General features: G+C 45.1%; 1 protein-coding gene across 1 annotated transcript in view; it reads right to left on the bottom strand.

The window, feature by feature from the left end:
* Positions 1 to 26062, bottom strand: part of CIT (citron rho-interacting serine/threonine kinase) — a 159263-nt gene that overhangs the window by 48427 nt on the left and 84774 nt on the right. Inside the window, exons 14-23 of the mRNA XM_036276369.1 lie at positions 24298 to 24468; positions 23973 to 24023; positions 23405 to 23458; positions 20962 to 21102; positions 18993 to 19118; positions 14778 to 14873; positions 10167 to 10283; positions 8851 to 8960; positions 7435 to 7609; positions 3865 to 4062 (exon numbers count right to left, since the gene is read on the bottom strand). Of these exons, the coding sequence (XP_036132262.1) occupies positions 3865 to 4062; positions 7435 to 7609; positions 8851 to 8960; positions 10167 to 10283; positions 14778 to 14873; positions 18993 to 19118; positions 20962 to 21102; positions 23405 to 23458; positions 23973 to 24023; positions 24298 to 24468 (1239 nt within the window). The remainder of the gene's footprint in view (positions 1 to 3864; positions 4063 to 7434; positions 7610 to 8850; positions 8961 to 10166; positions 10284 to 14777; positions 14874 to 18992; positions 19119 to 20961; positions 21103 to 23404; positions 23459 to 23972; positions 24024 to 24297; positions 24469 to 26062) is intronic.

Here is a 26062-nt window from a genome sequence, read left to right as displayed (position 1 = left end):
AAAAAAATGGAAAAATGTCCTCGGGTGAGGATAAAAAAAAAAAAAATATATTGAGGACTCCAAAGAACTTCTGTTTATGTGGGTTGTGTCTATCTATATTTACCATGTTAGAAATTAAAACTGAGATGTGTTTCAAATATTTGTATTTTATGTCTTTTAAGATAACAATAACATTGCTTTTGTACCATCAATGTGTTAACGCAGTAAAAAATGCCAAATGAGCCCTGGCCAGTTTGGCTCAGAGGTTAGAGCATCTGCCTGTGGTCCAGAGACCCGGGTTCAGTTCCCGCTAAATCCATGTACCTCGGTTGCGGTTTGTCCCCGGCCCTAGTTGGGTCGTGCAGGAGGCGGCCACTTGATGTGTCCCTTTCACATCAATGTTTCTGTCTGTCTCTCTTCGTCTCTCTCCCTCCCACTCTATCTGAACAAAAAGTGAAAAAATGTCCTCGGGTGAGGATTAAAAAAAAAAAAAATGCCAAATGGTATCTTAGTATTATTGTGAAAATAACCTGACCTTGGGGACCATCAGGGATCCACAGACCCCACTTTGAGAACTACCGAGCCAGGGGTTGGGTGCAGTAAGGCAGCATGAACAGGCTGCGGCCTGAGGAGCAGGCTTCATTACGTCTTCACTCATTTTAAGGAGTTCGAAGAGGAAGAAAGAAAAGAGAATGATAACGCAGCCTTGATGAGAGAAAATCCCCCGAGCCGAGGAAAGGAACGTCAGTGTTTTAGACGTCTGACCACCTTCTGGGACCCATGGTCAGGATTCTAGAACACTCCGGCTTCCAGGCATCCCCCCCTTCCCTGTGGAGGCAGGCACCATGGAAGAATGTCACCGTGCGTGCCCCAGTTTCACATCTTGGTTGTCACACTGATGGCTTACTGATTAAATACAGGGCTTGATATTTATTTAGGAAAAAAAAAAAATGAGAGCCTGAACTGACTACTGATTTTAACAAATCAAAGAGGTTGACTTTGGGAATCTCATCATCATGCGATGCTGGGAGGATTCCTTTCATTAGTGTCTCTAGCTTTGGACTCTTGATTACTCCGCATAATTTAACCAAATCAATAAAAGAACATGAGGGGCCCTGGCCAGTGTGGCTCCGCGGTTAGAGCGTCGGCCCACGGACCAGAGAGTCCCAGGTTCAGTTCCTGCTAAGGGCACGTACCTTGGTTGCAGTTTGTCCCTGGCCCGGTTGGGGTCGTGTGGGTGGCAGCCACTCGATGTGTCTCTCTCACATGGATGTTTCTCTCTCTTTTGCCCCCTTTCTCCCTCCAACTCTAAATGAAGATAAATGCCAAAAAAAAAGGCCTCGGGTGAGAAAAAAAAAAAAAGAACATGAGGAAAGGGACACGAAACGTGCCCATGGGCCTTGCTGGTGTGCACGGGGCTCCCGCCACACCTCCACCCACGGCACCATTCAGAGTGACGCTTACATCATGTCATACATCTGTGTGCACTGAAGTGAGCAGACTCAAATTCTCTTCTTTATAGGACGGGATTCCATGGACTCTTAAATTCCAAGCCAGGCAGAAAATTCTCTCTCACCAGTAAGCAAGGAAGCATCTTGAAAGTAGGGCTTTTTGCTCAAATTTGACTCTCCTGTTGTTCTCTACCTGGATTAAATTTCAGCCAATAACTTCAGTGCAAATGCATTGAGGCTGGGCAAAGCAAGAGTGGGGACAGAGAGCAGCCAACAACGGCCTCGCAGTGGCCAAGCTCCTTCAGCGCAGATCTCAGCTGAACCGCGATCCATCTAATTTGGTCCAGAGGTGGAGGCCAAATGGGGTAACTACTCCTTCCCAGGCAAGGAGATGGACGCCTCTTAGAAATAAGCAATGAGAGCCCATTTGACTATTCCCTTTAATTGGTAAAACAGCCCATTGTGAAGCTGAAAAGCCTCCTGGGAGATCATTGTAGATCTAGCTGATTTAATTGAATCGATGCTTATGCTGGGTTAGAACTTGGGCCTCGAACAGTGAGAGAGAGAGAGAGCATCCAAGACTGCATTTTTGACCATTTTCTCTTCCTCTTGGAAAATACATTCTTCAGAACAAATTCAGAAAGCCGTTCAGGCACCAACCACATGTGGTCCACAACCAGGTTTACAGAACATACTCAGAAGGAGGGGAGAGGAAAAACCCAGAGCCTCAGAACTGAACGCAAGCCAACGGACACGGGGTTGGGGTTCTGCACTTGCAAACAGCTGACGGCCGAAGACAGCTCTGTGCCATCACTTGTAAGAAGCCCTGTTTTCCGTGGCACCTTCATCTGCGAGACTGTTTGAGCCCTAGTTTCTGGACCTAGGAAGGCTGTTTCTTTCTTTTTCCTAAGAAGATGCTGTAAGGCAGTGATCTCATCTGACTAAATTAAGTCGTGACTTGCTGCTGTGCTAGGCTCCCGGCAGCCATTAGACACAGCACATTCCCACCGGCAGCAAGACAGGATTTAAAGACTAATTTCCCCACAGATAAACAGTGGTGACACAGGCTCTATTTACACCCTCCTCCATCCAAAGGGAAGGACAAGATGCACGGCCACCGCCCACCCTCCCTCCCTCCCCGTTCCAACTGAGCGGAGAGAGAAAGGTGTCTCCTCCAATGTAAAAGAATGTGAGGAATTACAGGCCAATCCCCTGGGGAGCAAAGGCTGAAGACATGGCCCTCGGCACACAGTGAGGACTCATTCAGTATGGATTAAATTACTCCGGCCTCCTCTTTCTGGGTGTTTGTACAGGGGCAAAATATTGACATACAATGCAGTAAATGTAATACTGGTTGGTTTTTAAGTGTCTCCTTTAGCAGCTAAGCAATGCTGTCTGGCTGTCTTCCTCCCCATCCACCCAACTCCAGCAAGTGTCCAAGCTTTCCTTGCGTCTAGTCTTATCCATTCATTTCATCCCCAACTCCATTTTTTCCTTCTATGGTCTTACTTTCTCTTTGCCTTTTCTTTCTTATCCTTATACCTTTCTAAAAACAAGGCAAAGTATAAAGAGATATGGTGACTTTTTTTTTTCCAAAACAAGTATTAGGGGCGTGTGGCCAACAGTGTTCAATACATGTTCTCATAGAGACACAGACCACGGAAATTCAGGCTGCAGACAGTGCCTGGACTTGGCGTTAAGTCCCAGAAAATCTAGGAATCACAAGCACCTTCTACATATATTACTATGTCCCTGCAGGATCCGGGAAGCCCCGTGTCCCAGACTGTCCATTAGGACTGTCAGATCATATTCCCCACTGGGTTCAGACAATGGGCTCTCCAACGAAGGGAGAACAATGTCTAAGATCGAAACTCATTTAAAATAGATACCAGATCACACCAGATGCATACATAAGACATAAAGCAGAATCTACAACTTAAAAAAAAAAAGAAGGAACATAAATAAGGTTAACCAAAACAAATACAGAAATTTGGTAGAAAGACTACAGTCAAGTATAAGATTATTATTCTTTAATGGTTATTGGAAATCAAAGCAGAAGACTCAGGTAAACAGACTTCGACTAAAATTGAAATTTAAAATATAATAATGAGTACACCTGAAATGAATATAATATTGAATGTCAACTGTAATTGAAAAAAGAAAAAGAAGAAAAAAAAAAGAATGATGATTATTTTAAAAAGAGGGAAGCTACATAAATACAGGAAGAGCTTTCAGAGATGCTTCGGAAAGCTGAGACGTCGCCACCTGACCCAGACACACTAGTCCCAAAGGAGGAGAAGCCTGTGTAAGCCAATGTGCTGCCCATTCAACATCTCCACGGATCGAGGTTTCCGGGAGCGAGCAGACATCCTCAGCACCACGCTCACCCCAGCGGAGGCCTCTAGCAACCGTGGGGGCCACTGCCCAGGCCTACCGTGAGCGCCTGGATCTCTTCCTCTGCTTCCGCGGTCGTCTCCTCCAGCTCCGTCTTGGCCTGGCGGAGCTGGCTCTCCAGGGCCGCCCGGGCAGCCTGCAGGGCTGTCAGCTGGGACTCGCGCTCCTGCAGGGAGAGCTGCAGCTCCGTGAGCTGGCGCTTCAGCTCCAGCTTCTGCTCCTCGTGCTCAAGGCTGACCTGAGACACAGAGAAACAAACGCCTGGTTGACTTGAGCGGTGAAAGAAGCCAGGATGTGAACTGCTGTTCAATGTGTATCAGAAAGTTGGTCGTGGAATCAAATTCCTCAGCTCTCAACTGAGGGCGAGGATCTAAATTAAACAGGTCTGACCTCTGTGAGTCTTGAAAATCAGCAGGAGTAAGAAAATGTGGAGGATATATATACAAACCACCTTACTTATAATATTCAAATGCTTGGGAAGGTTTCAAAAGGAAAACCACACGACAATCTCCAGTGGACATTATAGTGAGTGTTCTTATTAGCAAAGCATTTAAAAGTAAATGGATATAAATAACATCAGATTAGTAACAGAACACCTTCATATTTAGAATACAAATGGAACAGACTGAATTCTGTATATTTTAAATATTCTTGCTCTGATTTGTTCCCATTAGATAAACAGTATTAATATCACAATATGAACATTCTTCCTTCCATCTGCCCATCTAACCGTCATCTATCTGCTCAATGTTTCATTCATCCATATAAGAAAAATGTACTTAGAAACTTCTGTGTAAAAGTGAAAATGGAGATGAAAGACGGCACCTGCCTTCAAGTTCAGAAGAAAAATTAAAACCAACCATTACCCTACAACGTGCTCCAGTGGAAGGGTCAGGACGTGCAGGGAGTGGTGGGAACGCGGAGGAGGTAGAGGCGCTAACTCTGCATCTGTCTACTGAAGAATACAGGAAGCCAGATGAGCAGCTCAGAGAAGAAGGAAAAGTCAAGCAGGGGAAGCCAGGCATCCAAAGGCATGGAGATGAGGGAGACGGTGGCACATCTGCTGACCTAACCAGCCCTGACGAGGCTGTCCTAGGAGCAGGCCGTGTCGGATCCTGAGTACCAAGCAGGTAAGAGATGCTCGTGCCCTCAGAGTACCCAACGGGGACTGCGGAGAGGTGCACAGAGTGATGAGCGGAACATGGAAGGCTGTGAGGACACCAAGGGGACATCAGACCCAGCTCCAGAGGACAGGAGAAGTCTCCCCAGAAAAGGTGACATTGGCCTCCCAAAGGCCACATGGGTGAAGAGAAAAAAGACTTACAGAAAGGTGTAAGCCCAGAGAACCAACATAACTTAGTGGTTAGTTCAAGGTGGATGGAGCAGGGAACAAAGGACGAGGGGAGTCGAAGGGCACGTGTGCCTTTCTGGGCAGGTGAATTACGCAGAGTGAGACCACTGGTTAGGACAGGGGCGTGAGAGGACAGCCAGTCTGAGGAGAAAGAGAAGAAATTCCGTCTTGATGTGTTGGACGTGAGCAACAGGAGGCATCCAAGCAGAGACGCTGTCTCGTGCCTGCCGGGATGACGGGTCAGAAGCTGGAGAGAGGTCTGGGTTGACAAGTCAGCGGCAGCTGAAGCCAAGGCTGTGGCCCCTCTCCAGGGGGGATGAGAAGGACGACGACAGCGGCAGCGAAGTGACAGCAGTGAACGCACTCACTCCAGGCCGGGCGCTGCTCTAACTCTCCTCTTCAGAACCACCACTGGGGAGGCACTGCTATGCCCCCTCCGCCGGCAGGTCAGCGGACGGTGGCACGGAGCCAATGCCACACGGCCAGAAAAGGGGGGGCCGGCTCGAACCAGAAGTGTGGCACCGCCGCTGTCCGCCTTGTTCAAGGCCAGCACTCAGAGGGGCTGCGGCACCGCTAGCAGGCCTGCAGTGCCCTGGGGTCACCTGGTCAAACCACGAGAGGCAGGAGCGGAGGCGGGCGAGCAGGACGCTGGGCGCCGACAGAACCAGGAGCCCCGCGCGGTCAGGGCTCCACACACTTTGCCAGACAAGAGCCAGCGATGCACACAGGGTGGGGTAAGCCCAGGGCGCTTAGGGTGAGTCCAACCCGAGGCAAGGCCTCTGCCCCCCGCCTCAACAGCAGCAGGCAGCAAAGAGAAGGTGGACCTGCCTCGTTACAGGTAAAGCTAAGCTCCGGAACTCCCAGAGAGCATAGGCAGCCCTGAGCCCTTCCCGGATTCTGAATTTCTCCCACCTTCCTCACATTAATTTCAGAACAAAGCGACATACTTCCCTTGGGGCATTTTAATTGCCCAGATGAGCTATGCAGCCGCAGGGCAGGAGAGGTAAGAGAGACATTAGGGAAGGACAGCCAGCCAGTGTTCCCACGCTCAGAGATCCGAGTTACTTACACTCACGCTCTTAAGGCTGGCACTGAGGGGCGAACTGTTAAACTTACTGAAGAGTAAAAATATCGCCTGGATGATACAAGTTAAACCATCCCCGAGGGCTTTTGGATGACCTAGAAGGATGGTTCTCAAACTCCAGAAGCATAAGAATTTCCTGGGGTGCCTGTTAAAACTACAAACCCCACCCCACTTCCATCCCAACAGGCCAAGGGAGGAAGACGCCCAGGGATCTGCACTTCCATCGCCACACCAGCCGGTCCTAACGCTGGGGTCCACCCCTGGGCGACTCCTGTCCTTTGGAGAACTGGCTTCATTTTGACACGCCAGCACAGACTAAGATACGCCTAAGCCGGAGTATTCCCCAGGGTCCAGTCCTCAGACCTCTGCCGCCCACCAGGCTTTCCCTGGACAGCGGCCATCTGCTCTCCGAGGGATCCATCACAAACACGTGAGCCGGCCGTCTCCATCCCGGCCCGATGGCCCACTCCCAGCGACCCCGCTCCTGAGCTGCAGTCCCACCAGGTAACCCTGACCTCCAGCGTGACCCCCTAAGGTCAGGCACTGGGTCTGCCTTGTCACAGCCGGTGCCAGGCTACTTCGGGCCACAGCAGGCACTCCAGATACAGAGCGAGCACACGCACGTGACTTCGGCACTTTGACCAAACCTCCACATGTTCACAGCCAACGATGCCGGGTTCTCCTCCCCGAATCCTCGCTGTCCTTCCCGCATCCTTACACCTATGCAGAGAACCGCCTTCTGTCAAACAAACCTAACGTTTAGCTTTGTCTTTTCATTTGCCACTGTCGTTAGGAGACCTCTGCCACTGTCACTGGGCCACACTACGTAGCATGGCCAACGCTGTGCTCAGCTGCATGCGTGGGCTGGTCACGCGACCCTTGCTGAACTGAAACGAAGGAGTCGCTCTGCTCCCACGTGAAGATGCGCCAATTACCTGAGGAGGGAGGCACAGCTCTCAGCTGCTTTACAGGAGAAAATATGTGCAGAGAGATGCCCAAGGTTGGACATCTCATCAGAAGTGGAGGTGGAACTCTAACCCAGATGCCTGTGCCAGTCTGGGCGCTTCTCCGAGCACAGTGCTTCGCGGGTGAGCGCAGACGTGCGCCTGACACCTGACTCTCTGGGGCCCCTGCGTCCACCAACAGTCCTCCCGGGCGATCGCACTCCCGCTCACCTCCCTCAGCCTGGTCTCCAGCTCCAGCAGACGATTCTTGTCGCTGTGGTCTTGGTGGCTGATTTTTTCCAGCTGCTCCTCCAGCTTCCGGTTCTGGGCCTCCAATTTCCCAGCCTGTGTCTCCAGGTAAAACTTCTGTTGCCTGAGTTCTGAGATCATCTCTTCCTGGGCCTTCCTGGTGGGGGGTGGGAAGGGGGGCCAAGCAAAAGCACAGTCTTGTCAGAAGTGAGCATGTCCCACCGGAAGGACAGAGAGTGAGAGATGTCTTTTTTTTATCCTCACCCAAGGACATTTTTCCATTTTTTGTTCAGATAGAGTGGGAGGGAGAGAGAGAGAGAAACATCGACGTGAAAGGGACACATCGAGTGGCTACCACCCACATGACCCAACCACCCACAGGGCTGGGGACAAACTGCAACTGAGGTACGTGCCCTTAGTGGGAACCGAACCCAGGTCTCTCCAGACCACAGGCTGATGCTCTAACCGCTGAGCCAAACCGGCCAGGGCGAGAGATTTATCTTACATAGTAAGTGGACCGTGGTCATTCCCAGGTTGGCTCTGTTCTGACCTGGCCTCGTGTGTATGATCCCAGCATGGGGCCCAGGGGCCCATTTAATCCTCATGGCTCAGAGTCCCTTGCTGAAGGGATTAAGTATGGTCAAGGGGAATGCAAGAGATACTAACATTTCACTCTTTGGTAGATCTTCTTTTCTAGGCTGTATAGGAGGGCAAAAAGAGGCCCCCTGAGAGTATGAGAGTACCCTAACAACTCTTTCAGGTGGGCCCTGGGGAAAACCATGCTCACCTCCTCTCTCCACCAGCCTGCTCAGAAGCATCAGAGACTGGAATGACTCAAAGACCAAAAAGCTGTCTACCAAGCCTGATTTAAACTAAGATGGGAATGTTTTAGAAGCTCTCCAAAGAGATAAAGAAAAAAGAAACACACACACACACTCCGGAGATTGTAATTTAAAGATCAAACAGCTCCTAGAACACGGAGAGTCCTTGCTAAACCCCAAACTTCATCCCCCAGGGCCTAACTTAATAACAGCAAAACAGAGGGCCCAGTTGGGTGCACACAGATCACCTCTGGCTAATTACAGGAGGCAAGTCTGGAAACAAGGGCTGCAGCTTTCCAAAAGCAAACTATAAATAGCCTCATTAAAGAGAGCAAAACACTGTATAATCTGATGGCAATTCGAAGCACTTAAGAAAACCCAGCTCAAAAGAGAAGACCTGGTAGAAAGAGACCACTTAAGAGAAGGCCAGATTACGTAAGTATGGGGTAGGGGACTGGGCCAAAGTACAGAAGTAATTAAATCTGCTCCGGCTCCGTCAGACAGGGGGATGAAGCTTATGCCCCAGGAGAGAAGATCAAAGTGTAATTATGCACACAGTGAGAATCCGAACACTTACATGTTCCTCTGGGTAAAAAGACTGCTGTTTGCTGCAAGTTTGTTGGCTTCTGACAGCTCCACAATCCTCTGTTCCAGGGATCTGATCTTGGAATCCATCGCATTGATCATCTGGAACACAGGGGACCTTTGAAACCTCGGCACAGACCGTGCTCCCAGAATGAGAGTAACGGGGGCCCGGCAATCTGACCCGAGGCAACAGGGCACTCCACTAGTCTGGACCCCGAGGACCACAGATTTCACTGAAACGACGGCGCTCCATTGTTTTACCAACACAGATTACGTGTCCCCATGCTAGCTAAGGAGCCTGCGTCCGAAATGGTCAGGAGGACCTATTCAGGAAACGCATTCTGCAAGTAAGCAGGCCTCGTTAAACCCCCCTGTCACTGGATGTCACCTGAGCCTCCAGGAGCCTCTAACGTGAACCTGCAAGTTCACACTTCTCATCACCCGTGGAGTTGTCCTTTTCTGGGTGATTCCTTATCACCCAGCCACTACTGCCCAACATTCTCTACATCAAAGTCTCCCCAACTCAAGGAATCATAAAAACCAAGAGGGGTGTTGGTTAAAAATACAAGTTCCCCAGCCCCTCCTTCAGAGGACCCGATGTGGAAAGGCTCCGCGGGATCTGAGACAATGGGCAGGTGAACAAACGCTACAGGTGAACCTTAGGAGCAGCAAGGTTCTGAAAACACCTGCTTACACAGATGAGAAAGAAGAGAAATGGACAAGTGGAGAAGGGAAATGCATGCATGAGGGAGACCAGGGGCACTGGGTGTTTTGTCAGGAGGCATCTTTTTTTTTTAAATCCTCACCCAAGGATATTTTTCCATTTATCTTCAGATAGAGCGAAGGGGGGGGGGGGGGAGAAAGAGAGAGAGAGAGAGAAACATCGATGTGAGGGAAACACATCGATTGGTCGCTTCCCGCACGACCCCGACCAGGGCCGGGGACCAAACCGCAACCGAGGTACGTGCCCTTTACTGAAATCAAACCCGAGACTCTTTGGTCCGCAGGCTGACGCTCTAACCACTGAGCAAAACCGGGCATGTCAGGAGGCACCTTGAAGGACAGTGTTCTAGCTGATGACAGATGAGCTCTTACAAGAGTGAGAAGGTGAAACTGGCCATCCTGACCCCACCCCCACTGCCTTAGGGAAGGAAAGTCGCAGAGAGCGCCCCCTGTTAGCAACCAACTCCACAGGATAAGACAGAAAGACTAATTCACCAGCTGACGTGGACGTGTCTCAGGATGCGATTCCTGGCACGGTTTACCAACCCTCCTATGAAAAGTGGCTTTGGGATTTCTTGTACCCACCGCCTTCTGCTCGCTGAGAATCCTGCCCTTCTCGTGGGCCTCCTCTTCGTGGCGCTGCATCATGCTCTCCAGGGTCTCTTTATCAGCCAGGTCCTTCTTTATCTGATTGTCCAACACCTATGAGAAACAACAGGAGAAGTTAGCTCCTGACTGGCAAAGCTGAGCAGGGAAGGCTGACCAAGGGCACTAGAGACAAATGGGGAAGGAGGCAGGAGGGGAAGGCAGAGAAGACAAGCCCTCCAAACTCTGGGCAAAGAGAGGAACTGGAAGTCTGTTTCTCAGCTGAATGAGGTTAAGAGGTCTCACCATGAAATGGCAAGTAACTCATGGACTTGAACTAAGGACTTATTTTAAAATCAGCAGCCAAAAAGATCCAAGAGGTATATCCAAAATGGAGGTGAACTCCAAAATGAGAGAGAAAATAAGCTCTCTCCACAGATCTTATAATTTGAAGATATTACCTGGGGACAACTTTATCGCAGTCAATGCACCAGTAGTTCTCAGAATGTTGCTTGCTCTTAATTTGTACAAAATTAATCTAGATATCTCTGGGCTGGGTATGAAGAGACAGAAAGCTGAAGACTGAGGAAGTCTGTGTGACCAAAGCTGATTTTCAGAAATCACCAGGGACAAGAGGATTTTGCCCATCAGTAAAGTAGGTGGAGAGTCAACACAGAAGAAAGAAAAACAACAAATGCCTCTTTCCTCAGTTCTGTCCTCTGATCCAGCTGCAAAAAAAGTCACTGGAAAGAGAAACCTTCCCCAGGGGAAGGGAAACCATGTGTTCTCAGTGCTGAGAACACCACTCTAAGCACCTACTGTTCCCAAGAGGAAAAGATAAAACAGTAATGGTGTCACCATCCACCAGCTTGATCTAATGTTCCGCAAACCCCACTGGTCACCAAAACGACAAGCGGAAAAGAAAGACAACATCATAACGTGTCTAAGCCTTTGACCACAGCCCTGTGTTTCTCATTTGAGAGAATCCACTCTGCTTTTCTGAATAACACCAACTGCATCCGAGGCTGGAAAGAAGGCCGAAAGCATTGGGGTCACAGATGGGATGGAAATCTGCATTTCCCACAATGTCTATTGTGAAGGGACCTTCACAGACCATGGGGACATTGTCCCTAAAAAGAGCCAGTCAGCAGGGAGGGGATCCACATGAGGAAGAAAGGAAAGAACAGATTTCAAAGAGGGCTTTAAACTAGAACCGACTGATGGCCAAAAAAAAAAAAAATAGAATGAGAGTTGGTGGAGAAGAACAAAAGGTGGAAGGCAGGGTCATGAGAAGAGGGAAGAAGCTCAATAGGATAAGTGGCCCATTCTCTTGGATGTCAGGGCATGATTCTAAAATTATGAACAAAAAAAGGACAGAATCTAGGCTATGATCATAATTATAACTACAATGGCCTTATAGAGGCCAGAACAGAAAACACAAAGCTACCAGGCTGAAAAGGAATGGCTTCATGAAGATTCCAGGAGGGAAGACAGAAGACAGGAGATCTTCTCCCTAACATCCCTAGACAAAGTTTTTCCATCTGGAAGGCAGCAGAGACCACACAACATCTAGATCAGGCATGCTCTTTTTTTACGAGGTGCTAAAGCAATGAAGGACATGGTAATAATTTTCAGGATGCCTTTGCTCAGAAAAGACTTCAACTTTGGCAGGATGCAAACCAGTAAGAGGTAAGGGTGGGCCAGAAGGAACAAGCCTCGGTCATGACAGAACATGGCTTTTTGACAGGAAAAGTCAATGTAATCACGCAAATCTCAGGATGAATTTTGCAAAGGGTTCTTTTCATCATGCAAAGGTGCCAATGGACTCTTGTAAACATGCTCCTAATATTAGGAAAGTCAGTCTATGCCGAAGATAAAAGTCTGGATGCCAGTAACAATTCAAACCAAAAGGACTGGTATATAAAGTTTGAAATGCACTGAAGCAGGGGTCACATTAAAATACTTTGAGGTCACTTCTGGATTATTTTCCTATATTTCTTTTAATAAAAAGATAACCAAAAGTAACACCAAAGGTAAAAGAAGGAAGGTACTAAGGTGGTGATGGTGATGATGCTGTGTGAGTACATGTTTGGTTCTCCAAGAAAAAAAAAAAGAAGACCAGTCAACTCTGAGAATACCAACCAAATCAATAGCAGCAGCATCACAAAAATTAAAAGCCTTCTTCACTGTCTGATTTGGAAAGGGAAGAAATAGTATTTGAGATTTAATGACCAATGTCTGATTCTCTAGAACATAAGAATTAAAAGCTAGGTCCAAAATCATAATAAAAATGTGTTGTGATTTTAAAAGGAAATAGATAGGCTGGCATCCATTAGTGATCACTGGATTTATTAATAATAATTGAATTAAAGTAATAATTTCGATAATTAAAATAGTAACTGAATGTAGTGTTTTATATAGTAGGTTAGATTATTTAGGCCACCTTTTCTAAAGAGAATGACTTAATGTTGCTAGATAAAACACAGAAAACATTTTCCCAAAAGCACATAAAAGTGAAAGCAGAAAGCCAGAAAGGTAAAAATGGCACAAAGCAGTTTTTAACTTGAGGCATTTGCTAAGCCAAATAAACCGGACTTTCATTTTTAATAACCTCAAAGGATAAGAAGACAGGTAAGTCAAAGCCTATGGTCAACCCCCACCAGCAGCACCACTACCACCAAGGTGGGCACACATTGTCATTCAAGGTCTCAAAGAATTCCCATTAATAATTTCCCAAAGAAAATGAGCACTCACCAAGCACACAAAAAGATAGGCACCATGAAAAGGAACCAAGAGAAACAACAGAGCAGAAACAGACCTTCAGATACTTCAGATATTGGAATTAGATACTATCATAAAACAAGTATGCTTAATGCACTTAAAGAAATAAAAGACAAGCTCAGAAATGAATGCATGAAACAGAAAAAGTATTGTCTTAAAAAATCTAGGAAACTTGGGAAACAACCAAATAGAATGTCTAAAAACAAAATATAGTAACTGAAATTTTAAACTCCATGGGTAGGTTTAACAGCAGATTAAACGGGAAAGAGCTAGTAAAATGAAAAACCCATCAGAACTTACCCAGAATGCAGCAATAACAAATAAAAAAAAAATGGTAAACATAAACAAAGGATAGATTGGAGGCAATCTAACACATGCTTAATCAAATTCTAAAAGAAAAAGGAAAGAAGAGAAAGAGAAGAGACAATATTTGTGATAGAATGATCAATGATTTTCAGGAAATATTATAAAATACCAATATGTTCAAAGCTCAGTATAACTCAAGCAGGATATATTTTTAAAAATCTACACCTAGCCCTGGCCGGTTTGGCTCAGCGGTTAGAGCGTCGGCCTGCGGTCCGGAGAGACCCGGGTTCGGTTCCCGCTAAGGGCGCGTACTTCGGTTGCAGTTTGTCCCCGGCCCTGGTTGGTCGTGCGGGTGGCAGCCACTCGATGTGTCCCTTCACGTCGATGTTTCTCTCTCTCTCTCCTTCCTCTCTCTCCCTCCCACTCTATCTGTACAAAAAATGGAGAATATCCTCGGGTGAGGATAAAAAAAAAAAAAAAAAATCTACACCTAGACACATCACAGTAAAACTTCAGAAAATTAAAGACAAAGCAAAATTTTAAAAAGAGTCAAAGGGGAGAAAATCAATCAATTTCCAAAAAAAGCAACAGTTAGATTGACAGCTGACTTCTCAGTAGCAGTAATAAAAAACAAAAGTCAATGGAATGATAATTGCCAACCAAGAATTCTATACCCAGCCAAAATACAGTCCAAGGATAAGAATGAAATAAAGACATTTTCAGACAAACAGAATGGAGAGTTTGTCACCACCAGAACTTTAACAAAGAATGTCCTCAAGGATACACTTTAGACTTATTAGAGGGATCACTTCATAAATTATACAAATGTCTAACCATTATGCTGTATTCCCAAAACTAATATTAAAACACTTATTATTTTTTTTTTTTTATCCTCACCGGAGGACATTTTTCTATTTTTTGTTCAGGTAGAGTGGAAGGGAGAGAGAGGAACAGAGAGAGAGAGAGAAACATCGATGTGAAAGGAACACATCGAGTGGCTGCCACTCGCACAACCGACCAGGGCCGGGGACAAACTGCAACCGAGGTACGCGCCCTTAGCGGGAACCGAACCCGGGTCTCTCAGGACCGCAGGCCGACGCTCTAACCGCTGAGCCAAACCAGCCAGGGCTAAAACACTTATTTTTAAGGATATGCTTTAAACAAACAAACCAAAAAAAGATTCCAGGTCTAAGATGCAGGAAGGAAACTAAAAGCAAAGGATGTGGTGAATTTGTCTAAATCAAAATTATCATGGACTGAATAACGGTGGGGAAAAAAAAAATTGTTTTAATAAAACTGAGATACATAATGACCCAATTTTTAAAATAAAAGAATTTTTGAACCCCTGATAACCATGCCCCCAACATGGATAACACCCCAAAACCTTCCACTATGGCCTAAGGAAGGCATTTATCCCAGACAGTCCTTTGGTCTGGCAAGAAATGGCCTAAAGTGCCCAGGAAGAGAGAGAAGCTACATGGTACTATAGGAGGAATGCCAGGGAAGATCAGAAAGTGTCTTTACTTTAATTTTTTCCTCATAGTGCTGCTCTTTCTGTTTCAGGTGAACCTCTAGGTGCTGGGCTGAGATCTGGGCCTCACGGTGCTTCTCTTCCAGCTCCTGGACACAAAAGAACAGATGGTCAGGTATGCAAAGGGAAGAACATAGCCAGTGTATGTTAGACATTCACAGGAAACATGACTTTGACACAGGCACCGTAGGCTACAGGCAACTGCTCCTTCATCACTAGCCCTAAGGCTCTTGGGAAGGAGACCGCCACCAAGCCTTGGCCCTGGGCTTCCCAAGTCCAAGTATACACACATATACACACACAGCTGGTGAGCAGGGATCAGAAATCTGTCAGTGTGACAGGTCAAACAAAGGCAGCTCTTCATATCTGCATAGAGAAATAAGAGTAACAAAGCAACATTTGAAAGTTTAGTACAGTGCAAAGCCCCTGACCACTATCTTGAGCCTCAGGCCATTTTCATTGCTATGACAGCCTTAAACGAGAAAAGTAATTTTAATTTTTTTTTAATTTAAAGTTAATTTATTATGATAATATTTTGTATGTTCTTCATTAACAAAGCGATTGCTCAAGAACTCTAGCTGAGAAAGAAATCTGATGTTACAATTCAAACACTGAGTTTCAAATGATTATTTCAACTGATTGGTATGTAGAATGTGTGAATCGAAACATTCATATGATCTAATGTTTGCATCAGCGATTTTAAACCTTTTTCATCTCATGGCCACATAAACTAATTACTAAAATTCTGTGGAACACCAAAAAATATATATATATTTTTTGCCAATTTGAAAAAAAAAAAATAGGTGTAATTTTGATTCATTCATACCATACAGCTATTGTTATGTTGGCTGCTGTCACTTTTTTATTTGACAATCTAAAGGAAAAGAGGTCAGTGTCCCTGGCTAAATAGGTATTGCATGTCTTAAAAATCCTTGTGGCTCACCGGTTGAAAATCGCTGATTTATAGGATACAAGCTAATGGTAACAAAGCAGAACATAAAACACGCTGATAATAATAATGTAAATATGTATCCATATACATTAGAGATGGGAAAAGAATTTGGAGTAATATAAATAACTCAAATTTAATGTTCTCTGCATTCTTTTATTAAGTATTCTGCTTTTAAACAAAACTAATTCATTTGAAAATTATACCACTTCATTTGCCAATGTATTATAATCTGATTTATAAAAGGCGACATTCAATTCATTGAAACATTCTCTGAGTGCAGATCTCATATCTCATCTACATTAAGTCTTATGAATCTAGACCCATTAGTTAATTACTAATATAAAAAGGTATTACTCCAAAAATAAGGTAACAAAAACAAATAAACATTACTCCAAGTTTTCATCTCTTCAGATTATGAAATTTTTCTTTAAAGTGAAAGTAATTATGAGAATTTTGAAGATTCAAGAAATTATACAGAATATGTCCATAAAATGGGAAAAAATATTTTCAAATTCACATGCTCTAAAAATATCACTGATTAAGCTTTTGAAATTCTAAAGTCTGCAAGCGTTGGCTTTGCTTCAGGGGCAGTGAGGTGTTCAATTTTTTTAAACGTGTTTTTATTAATTTTTTAGAGAGTGAGGAAGGGAGAGATAGAAACATCGATATAGAGAGATACATCAATCAGCTGTCTCCTGCACACCCCCTACTGGGGATCGAGCCTGCAACCCGGGCATGTGCCCTGACCGGGAATTGAACCAGGACCTCTCAGTCCATGGGACAACGCTCAATCCACTAAGCCACACCGACAGGATGTGAGATGTTCAATTTTAAGACTAAGTACACAAGATTTGTTGCAATCTAACAGATGCAATCTTGAAAAGTTGAACGTAAACAGGATTATAATTAATAAAAACACAATTTAAGGGCTTGATGTATATACTAAAGGATCCTCTGCAATGACTTAGTTTATTAAAGCAAAAGACTTTGCTATAATGAGAACCCCAATTGTCTATATTGAAAGTTCGTACCAGGATAGCAAATATTTTAAAGCAAATGACATTCTGGGATCTGTTCCAAGCATTATCATTATATAACAGTATTAAAGACCACCTTTGCCCATGTCCTAGATACTTCGCAGCCTAAGCACAGTGTTCTTGAGCAAAAGGCACTTTCTGATAAATGAAGTCACAAGCACAAAGGAACTCGGGCAGGTGGCAAGTTACCTTTGGATAAAGAGATAGGCTTACTTTTTTTTTTTTTAATGTTATAAATAACTTGATAATCGTCTTTTCTTAGTTTCAGTCCTTATAAGATAGTACAGGAATGGAAATCAGAATCTAAAACAGGTCAAAAACTCAGATACCTGAGACTGACAACTTTAAGACCGAGTTTCTGGTCTATATATGAATGGGAGTTTACAACACATAATCAAAGAATGTGGAGTTCCATACTCCTACATATTCACTGCAAGTGAACCTCTGGAAAAGCAGATATTCTAAAATCTGACTTCTTGGCAGTTGGGCATTTTTTGTTGTTGTTGTCATTTTTTCAAACATTATCTTTTCTACATGGATTAGCTCAAACTCTTCAGTCCTGTTCTGCAAACACTGTTGTTCACTGCTCTATTTCCAGCTCCTAGAACAGTGCCTGGCACATAGTAGAAGCTCATTAAATATTTGTTGAATGAATGAATGAACACATCACCAGTAAACAGAGAAACACTTTGCAACCACAAGAGACTTAACCACTTCGTTTGCACAAAGCAAGGGATAGTCGTGGTGGGATCTCAATGGGATCTAATTTTACTCACGATAAAATTCACACACTTGACAATCGCCGAGAGAAACTTTGATGACGGAAAAAGAGAACAGAAAGGGCAGACCAACAGTCACGTTCGCCTTTGTGTACAGACGTATATGTGAAGGCTCTGACAGGCTGTGTCCAAGCAAAACAATCTAACCAGTTTCTCTTTCACCTGTTTGCTCAAGAGCATCAATATGCTTGTGAATATATACAAACATAGAAATGTAAAGTTTTAAAAGGTTGGGGGTTTTTTGTGGGGTTTTTTTTTTGGTATTAAGTATAGGCCTATAAGTTGGCTATTCTTGAGTTCACATGACTCATTTTCCCAGAAGTGATACAGAGAGAGAGAGAGAAGTGACCTGCTCACCGCCCCACCTCCTTATGGTAGAGAGAAACAGCCGACTACTCCAGTGTCTTCTGGGGCGGGGGAGGAGGGAGCTATGAACAGACCCCAAGTCATCACTAAGGGGCATCAGATTCCTGGCTTTGGGACTGAGATCCAAGGAGACTCCTTCAAAGGTTCACCCGCGTTCCACCGGGCAGGGGCGAAACTTGAACCCATCTGCAAGTAGCACCCGAGCCTTTCTCGATTTAGTTAAACTGGTCACCAGAACTGAAAACAGAATCATGATGATTACAGAGCTAAAAAAAAAAAAAAAAAGACCTTGCTACTTCTAAGGAAACTGAAAAATAATAACAACCACCACCAACTGTGTCAGAGAGTGAGTGGGAGAGCACTGGTCTATGACAAATACTACTCTGAGAAAAACAGTTCTGCATGACTAATTCTTTTCTTCACCAAAAGCAAGAATCTGGGTTTTGGTCTTAAAGGTCTAAAGTCCTACAGTTTTTTTTAATTGGCACAGCAAAGTTAACAACCATACAAAACTCTGCGCAGAGAAGGATGGAAATGCCCCTGGAAACATCTATCGGAAACGACAGAGTGTGCACACTTATATTTTAAAATGTCAGGCAGTAGCAAACAGAGCAAAAATAAAAAATATTTACGGATCTGTTACCAGTGCTGAAAATGTCCAAAATTTGGTGATTCATACTGTTCTCTGATGTGGCATACACTGAAATCACTACTCTTTTTTTTTTTAATGTTTTTATTGATTTCTATAGAGAGAGGAAAGGAGGGAGAGAGAGATAGAAACATCAATGAGAGAGAAACATCAATGGGCTGCCTCCTGCACGCCCCCCACTGGGGATCGAGCCCACAACCCGGGCATGTGCCCTGACCAGGAATCGAACCAGCGACCTCTTGGTGCACAGAATGACGCTCAACCAACTCGGCCACACCAGCCGGCCAGGCTGAAATAACTTCTCTTAATTCACCTACTTGGTGATTATCTCCCCTCTGGTGGTGCTTAATGCTTCTTTTCACCCCCTTCCCTCTGTAGCCTCTAACCTGTTATCTTTTAACTTTTCAACTTTGGTTCCTGCTCACCAGAATTTTATCAGCCATCTGCTGGATCTGTTGGGATTTTGTCTGGATGTCATCCTTCAGTCTGTTTTCTCTACGCTCCATGGTCTCTAGCCTCTTTACCTTGTTCTCCAGAGAATGGCGGCGTTCCTGTAGATCGTGAATCAATCAGAGAGTTTTAATGGGGTAACCGCTACGGGCACACCGCCTGCACTGGAGGCGGGAAGAGAAGTCTCAGGCACCCGCAGCAACAGCGAAGAAAGTAAGACTCTAGAATTCAAGGAGTCGGTTGTGTGAGTTACAGGAGTGCATTCATTCATTCAAATATTTACCAAGCACCTACTATCTGCAAAAGTACCACACTAGGCATCGCGGAGAATACAGAGAGGAAGCCGACATGACTCTTGCCCTTGCAAAAGGTAAGGCAAACACAGGTAAACACAACATAGGTTAAGAGCAGGTAGAGTACAGAGTGCTGTGGAAGGTCGGAGGCAGGAAAGGGAACCTTTTACCCAGCAGGTGAGGGGCCGAGTCACAGAGATGTGAGCTCTGGAGAGGATGGGGATATGCGGGGGGCAGAAGAGGAGGGTGGAAGGCCTCTCGGACACAGGTAGGTACATTAGCAGAAACACCGAGGTCGTCAAGAGCCAGTTTAGGGCCCAGCTGACGCCTGGAGCAGCCACGGCTGAAGATGCGTGATAGGGAGGAGGAGAAAAGTGAAATTCAAAACCGGTGGGTCAGAGCGTTGTGAGTTTCATATACCAGGCTCAGGGGTGCACCTAAGAAATATGGGAGCCCTGAAAGGTTTGGGATGGGGTAGAGGGTGCTGATGAGCCTTCTCTCTGAGGTCCACGTATCTCACACCGTATGAGCTAGCTGGGAGAAAGGACAGACCAGAAGCAGAAGGCACAAAAATTACTACTGCTCATCTAAGAGGAAGAGGGCCTGGTCCGTGAGGAGGCCTAGAGACACGGCAAGCAGGGGGATGAACGGGGGGGACTGGGCGGCTGTATTTATAGGACTGAGTGACTCTGGATGGCAGGGACCACGGAGAAGCAGATATGATGTCGAGGGGCCAAGCCGGGGGTGACTAGATGAATGACGGTGGCCCTGACCACCAGGAGGAGATCGAGAAGGGAACTCAGTTGGTGGGGGAAGCCCGAGTTCATTCTAGACCTGACGCACTGTTCAGACACCCAGTCCAGATGTCAGGGGAGCAGTGGAAAATACTGCCTGAACACAGGGGAGGATGTCCGAAGAGACGGGAGCAGGCGGGTCGTGCCAGCACTGCGAGAGGGAAGGCAGAAGGCCCAGCAACAGAGGCGTGGTTAAACCAACGCTGGCACATCCATTCTGTGGACCAATCACCAAGGAGCTAGGGGAGACGGACAGGAGAAAAGGGGAGGTCACTTTGTATCCTATAGTCTTTAGTACTGTTTAAGTTTTTGACAACGAGAAGACCCTCGTGTATTTCCTGTATAATTATATCTACGATTTCAACGACAACAACAACAACAAAGAATTTGAGGGGGAGAAGATGCCCAGGAATACAGATCCGGGAAGTCATCGACACACGGGTAGTAGCTAAAGCCTTGAAAAGTCATGTTATTAACACCGTGGGGGAAACGCAAGGAAAAATGAGGGTACAGAGGGAAGAAAGAGAAACACTCAGGATGGCGATACAATCTGTCTACGTAAACATGTGTAAACCCTCTCAGATGAGTGAGCGGAGGAAAGCAGGAAGGAAAAGCTTCCATCAAAACATCTTTCTACGTGAAGTTGCTGTGGCAAATCTGTCTTCTCCTTGGGGGAAAACGCCTCCGGGTCTCTCAAATGCCACGGGATTTGCAGAAGGGAGCGCAGTTTGGTCGGACGGAAGGAAGAGGTGTTTCTGCAGTGCCTGTGCCTTGGCACGGCCAAGGTCACTGTCACCCCCATGTGGCCACGCCGGCACCGGGGTCCGTCCACCACGGGCTGGCGGTCCCCTGCTCACCTCGGCTTCCACCAGCTTCTTTTTTATGCCTTCAGAAGAATCCTCACGGTTCTGCAGCTTCTCCAGCTCGCGCTCGGCACGCTCCTTGGCCTGGCGGATGTTCTGCAGCAGCTCGGTGGCCTCTGTACTGGCTTTCACAGCCTGCCGGCGGGGAAGGAACAGGAGACAGGAGGTCACATGGGAAGCACAGGGAACACTGAGTACTCATAGTATGGCCGTTTTTCAAAACACAGAAACATTCATTCTGTTCTGTATTTTGTCTCTTCTAAGGGGCACTTGTATATTTTTTAACACTGCTGAATTTGGAATGCATCCTATAATGAAAATTGACAGCATTTTTTCCTACTTGGGGTACATGAGATAATGGTGTATGTATCTGATAAGCATTAGCATCGTAGTTGATGCAAACACAAAAGTCTAGAAGGGTTTCTCTGCCCAGGTAATAATGTATTTGCCTCAGAGCATTAGTTTTTTCCTTATTTAATTATCTCGTTTGCTAATTTTCCTATGGAGAAAGTAAACTTCATTTACAAGAAAAGATAAAAACTGTACTATAATCTATTTTTCAAATAAGTACCTTTCAAAAGGTATAACAACCGTAGTGTTCATGGTAATTTGCAAATCTGTGTTTGGTTTGGTTTTTAAATTTTTTTTTCTTGATTGATTTTAGAGAGAGAGGAAGGGAGAGGGAAAGAGAGAGAGAAACATCGATGAGAGAGAATATCAACTGGCCGCCTCCTACATGCCCCCTACTGGGGATTTGGCCCACAACCTGGGCATGTGCCCTGACCGGGAATCAAACTGGCGACCTCTTGGTGCATGGGTCAATGCTCAACCACTGAGCCATACCAGCCGGGCTGTGTTTTGTTTTGTTTTTTAAAGTAATACCTTTTGAAGTTAATTTGTATTTGGGTCTTCACTATACTGCTGCTCTAATAGCATCATAATAAAGACCTGAGTTTAAAAAACCAACAACCTCACATTTTCTTGCTTTATATTAAAATTTAAAAAAAATAGAAACTCAAAATTTTAAAGTGGAAACTGCAAGAAAACTCCAATTTCGAGACCAGCACTATCCCCATGGGAGCCACTAGCCATGGGTGGCCCCTAAGCACCTGACTGTGGCTGGTGTGACTAGGAATTAAATTCTTTGTTTGATTCATATAAAAACTGAAATAGTGTAAAGATTTGAATATGGACACATGCTACCATGATATATTGGATATACTGGATTAAATAAACTATACCATTCCAATAATTCCATCTGTTTCTTTTTGCTTTTTCTAATGTGCCTACTAGGAAGGTTTAAATTACATCCGTGGCTGACATTTGTGGCTTGATCATACTTCTGTTGGAGAGCACAGTTCTAGATGAAAATATGAACCCTTCCTTACATAAGCTTCTAGCTGAAAAAGGGCAGCAAAGGCTTTCATTAGTGGCTCAAGAATGGGTAAGAAGGGAGAGATGAATAGATAAAGAAAACGTGGAAGATACAATGAAATAGTATGCAGCCTTGAAGAAGGAAATCTTATCATATTCCACAAAATGGATGAAACTCAAAGACATCATGCTAAGTGAAATAAGCCAGTCACAAATGGACAAATACTGTATTATTCTACTCATAGTAAGTATCCAAAGCCGTCAAAACCATAGAAACAGAAAACAAAAAGGTGGTTACCAAGGGCAGGGGCCAGGAAAGGGGGATTCGTGTTTGGCAGGTAGAGTTTCCGTTTTGCAAGATGGAAAAGACCCAGATCCATTGTTACAACAACATGAATGTAGTGAATACTACTGAACTGTACAGTGACAATGGTTAGTATGGTAAATTTAATGTTACGTGTTTTTACCATAATTTGTTTTTAAAGAATAGCAAGAAAGGGCTCTACTAAACGAATCCAATAAACACCGTCACAAACATCCACAAGGCAGGTCTCGGAACCACATTCATTCTGGCCCCTCCGTTGGTATTTCCAGGGTTCAAGTAGCAAAACTTTGCAGGGGGCTGCCCAGCGTCCCCACCCCTCCCTGCGCCGGACGATGACGCTCCTTCCACCTCCCAGTGCACAGCAGTGCCGCCCCCAGAGTTTCTCACGGAAAGCAGTCTGGGTCATGAACACATGCTTCTCTTACAAATGTGAAAAATGGGGAGCCGGGCCCCACAAAGGGAGAGAAGCTGGCTTCTGGGGTTCTGTCATAGTATAGTTGGAAATTTTTCTTGAGAGTCTCACACAGCTTGGTTTTTAAAAATAAACACTGCTGACACATCTCAAAAGAAAAAGTATATTCGGAACTCTCATATTTTCAGGTACTAGCTCACCCCCCCTCATTCTCCTGGGCACTGGGTGACTGGCTCTGTCTCTTTCCTTTCACGCCCCAGGAGGCGGCGAGGCACAGTGCTCGGAAGTCAGGGGGTAAGTTCCCAAGAAAATCCCCTCGGGCTTACCTTTTCCAGCTTCTCTTGGAGCTCCTGGATTTTGAGCTGCTGCTCAGCATTGATCTATAATTAAAATCCCAGGAAATAAAGCAAAAGGCAAATCGGTATTAAGGTCTTGCTACATTTACTGCAGTCCTATTTTCTTGAGGTTTCTGTGGGGTCTTTTTGTTTTGTTTTCCAGAACCTACTAATGGAGAGGAAAAACAGGTGGCCCATCAGAAAAGACTATGAATGTCCCAGCACAAACCTCCACGGTGACTATGTCTCTAGAACCCGCAACATACAAGATGGCAAAGAGAGAATCAAGTCGCCCAGTGCCTTGAAGACAATGAGAATGTCCACCTGTATTTTATGAAGAGTCTGGGTTCGTTTGTTACTGTGAGCAGGCATCAGGTCTCTTTTATCCCTTTAGAACCATAGCTGAAGCTAAAGGCGGTCACCTGGAGGTCGACCATCAAAATAAAGCAGGAAGAAAGTTCTCCCTTCAACCCAACAGTATTCTCACCAATGAATGAACACTGACGGCGCCCTTAAAACATCATCCCCCCCTAATAGCAATAGCAATCATGGAAAATACCTTCTCCAGCTTGGAATATTCTCCCACTTCAGGCTTCCCTGGATCCTTAGCCTGTGATTTAAGAGAGATGACGACAATGTGAAGTCTCATGAATAAAAAAGTCCGATCGACAACACTACCTCCTATACTTTCTCAGTCTCTGTGATCTCAATAATGATGAAGAAGATGATGATGATGATGATCAGTTATCTTCCATAAATAAAGACCAGGAACTTTCCACGGTATCCCATTTTTCCCCCAACACAGACTCATCGGGCTAGTAGCCCTTTCATCCTTGCTAAGATCATCCAGGGTTTCACCCCGAAACACACTGCCGGCGGGGTACCTTCATCAGCTTATGCTGGCTCTCCGTCGCTTTCCGCTTGAACTCTTCGGCGGCGAGCCGGGACTCTCTCAGCTCCGACTCGTACAGATCGCTCCTTCTTCTTGCCGAAACCAGGTCCTCTTCCAACTGATTCATCATTAACCTCATTTCCTCCACTTGAGCCTGGTACTCCTAGAGAGCGGAGGGTGGAAGGCAGGTGAGCTTTAGAACTCCCAAAAGAAAAGACAGGCAGTGGAGACGGACCGACATCCGCGGAGGAAAGCCGACTGGCAGCGAGCAGCCCGAGGGAGAAGAAGGTAAGTAGACAGATGGGCGAAAGGGAGAGGTGTGGGCGGGCGAGGAGGGAGGAAAGAGTATTAAACCATTTTTAATGTGGAACATGTATCACTAGTAACACCCTTCGGAACACATGTGCCTATAATAAGATCCTTTGAGCAGATGATACCACAAATAAACACAGAACCTCAGGCAGGTGCAACAACAGGAGAGCCGAAAGGGATGTTCTTCCAACAACCAGGACAAACTGCTTACGTGTAGCTTTCTTCCAAGGGTAATCGTTTATACAGATTTGTCCTTTAGAAGTCATGTGCTCCTAACATAATTAGATATGGTACTAGTTTTAAAATTAACCTTTCAGACGGCACAAGAGGGTAATTGAAAATCTCAGTGGAAAGAATCTTGGAAGGTGAAACTCATCATATCAGTTTCTCACCATTAATTTTCCTGGGCCCCAAACAGAATGATGAACCTAACGTGTCTATAGAAACACAAGTCACCCTGAAACCTGGAAGAGTCAGAAAACACTGGCTGTGGTCAAAACAACTCATGAGAGAAATCCTAAAGAATTATCTTGTTCCGAAAAACCCTTTCAAGTGATCCAAACAGTCTGACCTTTTCCAAAATGCATTTCTAAAACCAAAACAGAACATTTGAATTGAGGTTTTTTAAGATTAGATTTACCGGAAGAAATGGACAATGGTTTTGAAAACTTTTGGCCAAAGTATGAAAATATTCTTTGTTAGCAAAATCAGGCTTACACATATAAGGCTTATGAATGAGCACTTATACAATCCAAGATGCCCTGGGGTGGCGGTGGGGTGGGGTATAAAATGAAAAGAACAAGGAATTGAATCAAAAATGTCTTTGACATTTATAATATGCAGTGAACATCTCTAAGATCCATTCTCCCAGAAAGAATCGAAGGTATCAACTAAGCAAGGATATGTTTGTTTGTTTTTAATAACAGGATGACAGTAAACCTCTCAGCATATGGTAACACAGTCCCCCAGTGCACACTAAAGGGAAGGTGATGTCATTGTGAAAACTAGGTAGTTTTCATGCAGGTACATCTCTCTATAGATCATTGGTAAAGGGGAAATGAAAAAAAAAACAAACACCCAACCCTGAGTGAAGCACAGTCTTATTTCACTTCACCCAAAAATATACTGTCACTGAAGGTCAAGCCTGGAAGTCATGGGCACCAGGTTCGTGGGTGGAGCACACTAAGTGGGTGACGGGTTATATAACCCCAGGTCTCTATAACCGGCTCACAATGATCTGAACTCACGGAGTGGAACATGAGCTGATTATGTAAAACGATACATCCTTTCCTTGGGGTTTTTCTAGACCCCTTCAGCTGGGGACTCATGACTGTCATGGCTCTGAGTACTGTGCCTTCCTGGACTCCTTGCTCCATTTAAAAAAAAAAAAAGTTAAATTATATTTATAACTGTGTTCATATAAAGACAAAAACACCTTGGCCATT

The sequence above is a fragment of the Molossus molossus genome, unplaced genomic scaffold (assembly GCF_014108415.1).
Source record: "Molossus molossus isolate mMolMol1 unplaced genomic scaffold, mMolMol1.p scaffold_m16_p_22, whole genome shotgun sequence".
NCBI lineage: Eukaryota > Metazoa > Chordata > Mammalia > Chiroptera > Molossidae > Molossus > Molossus molossus.
This window is presented reverse-complemented; position numbering and strand designations above follow the sequence as displayed.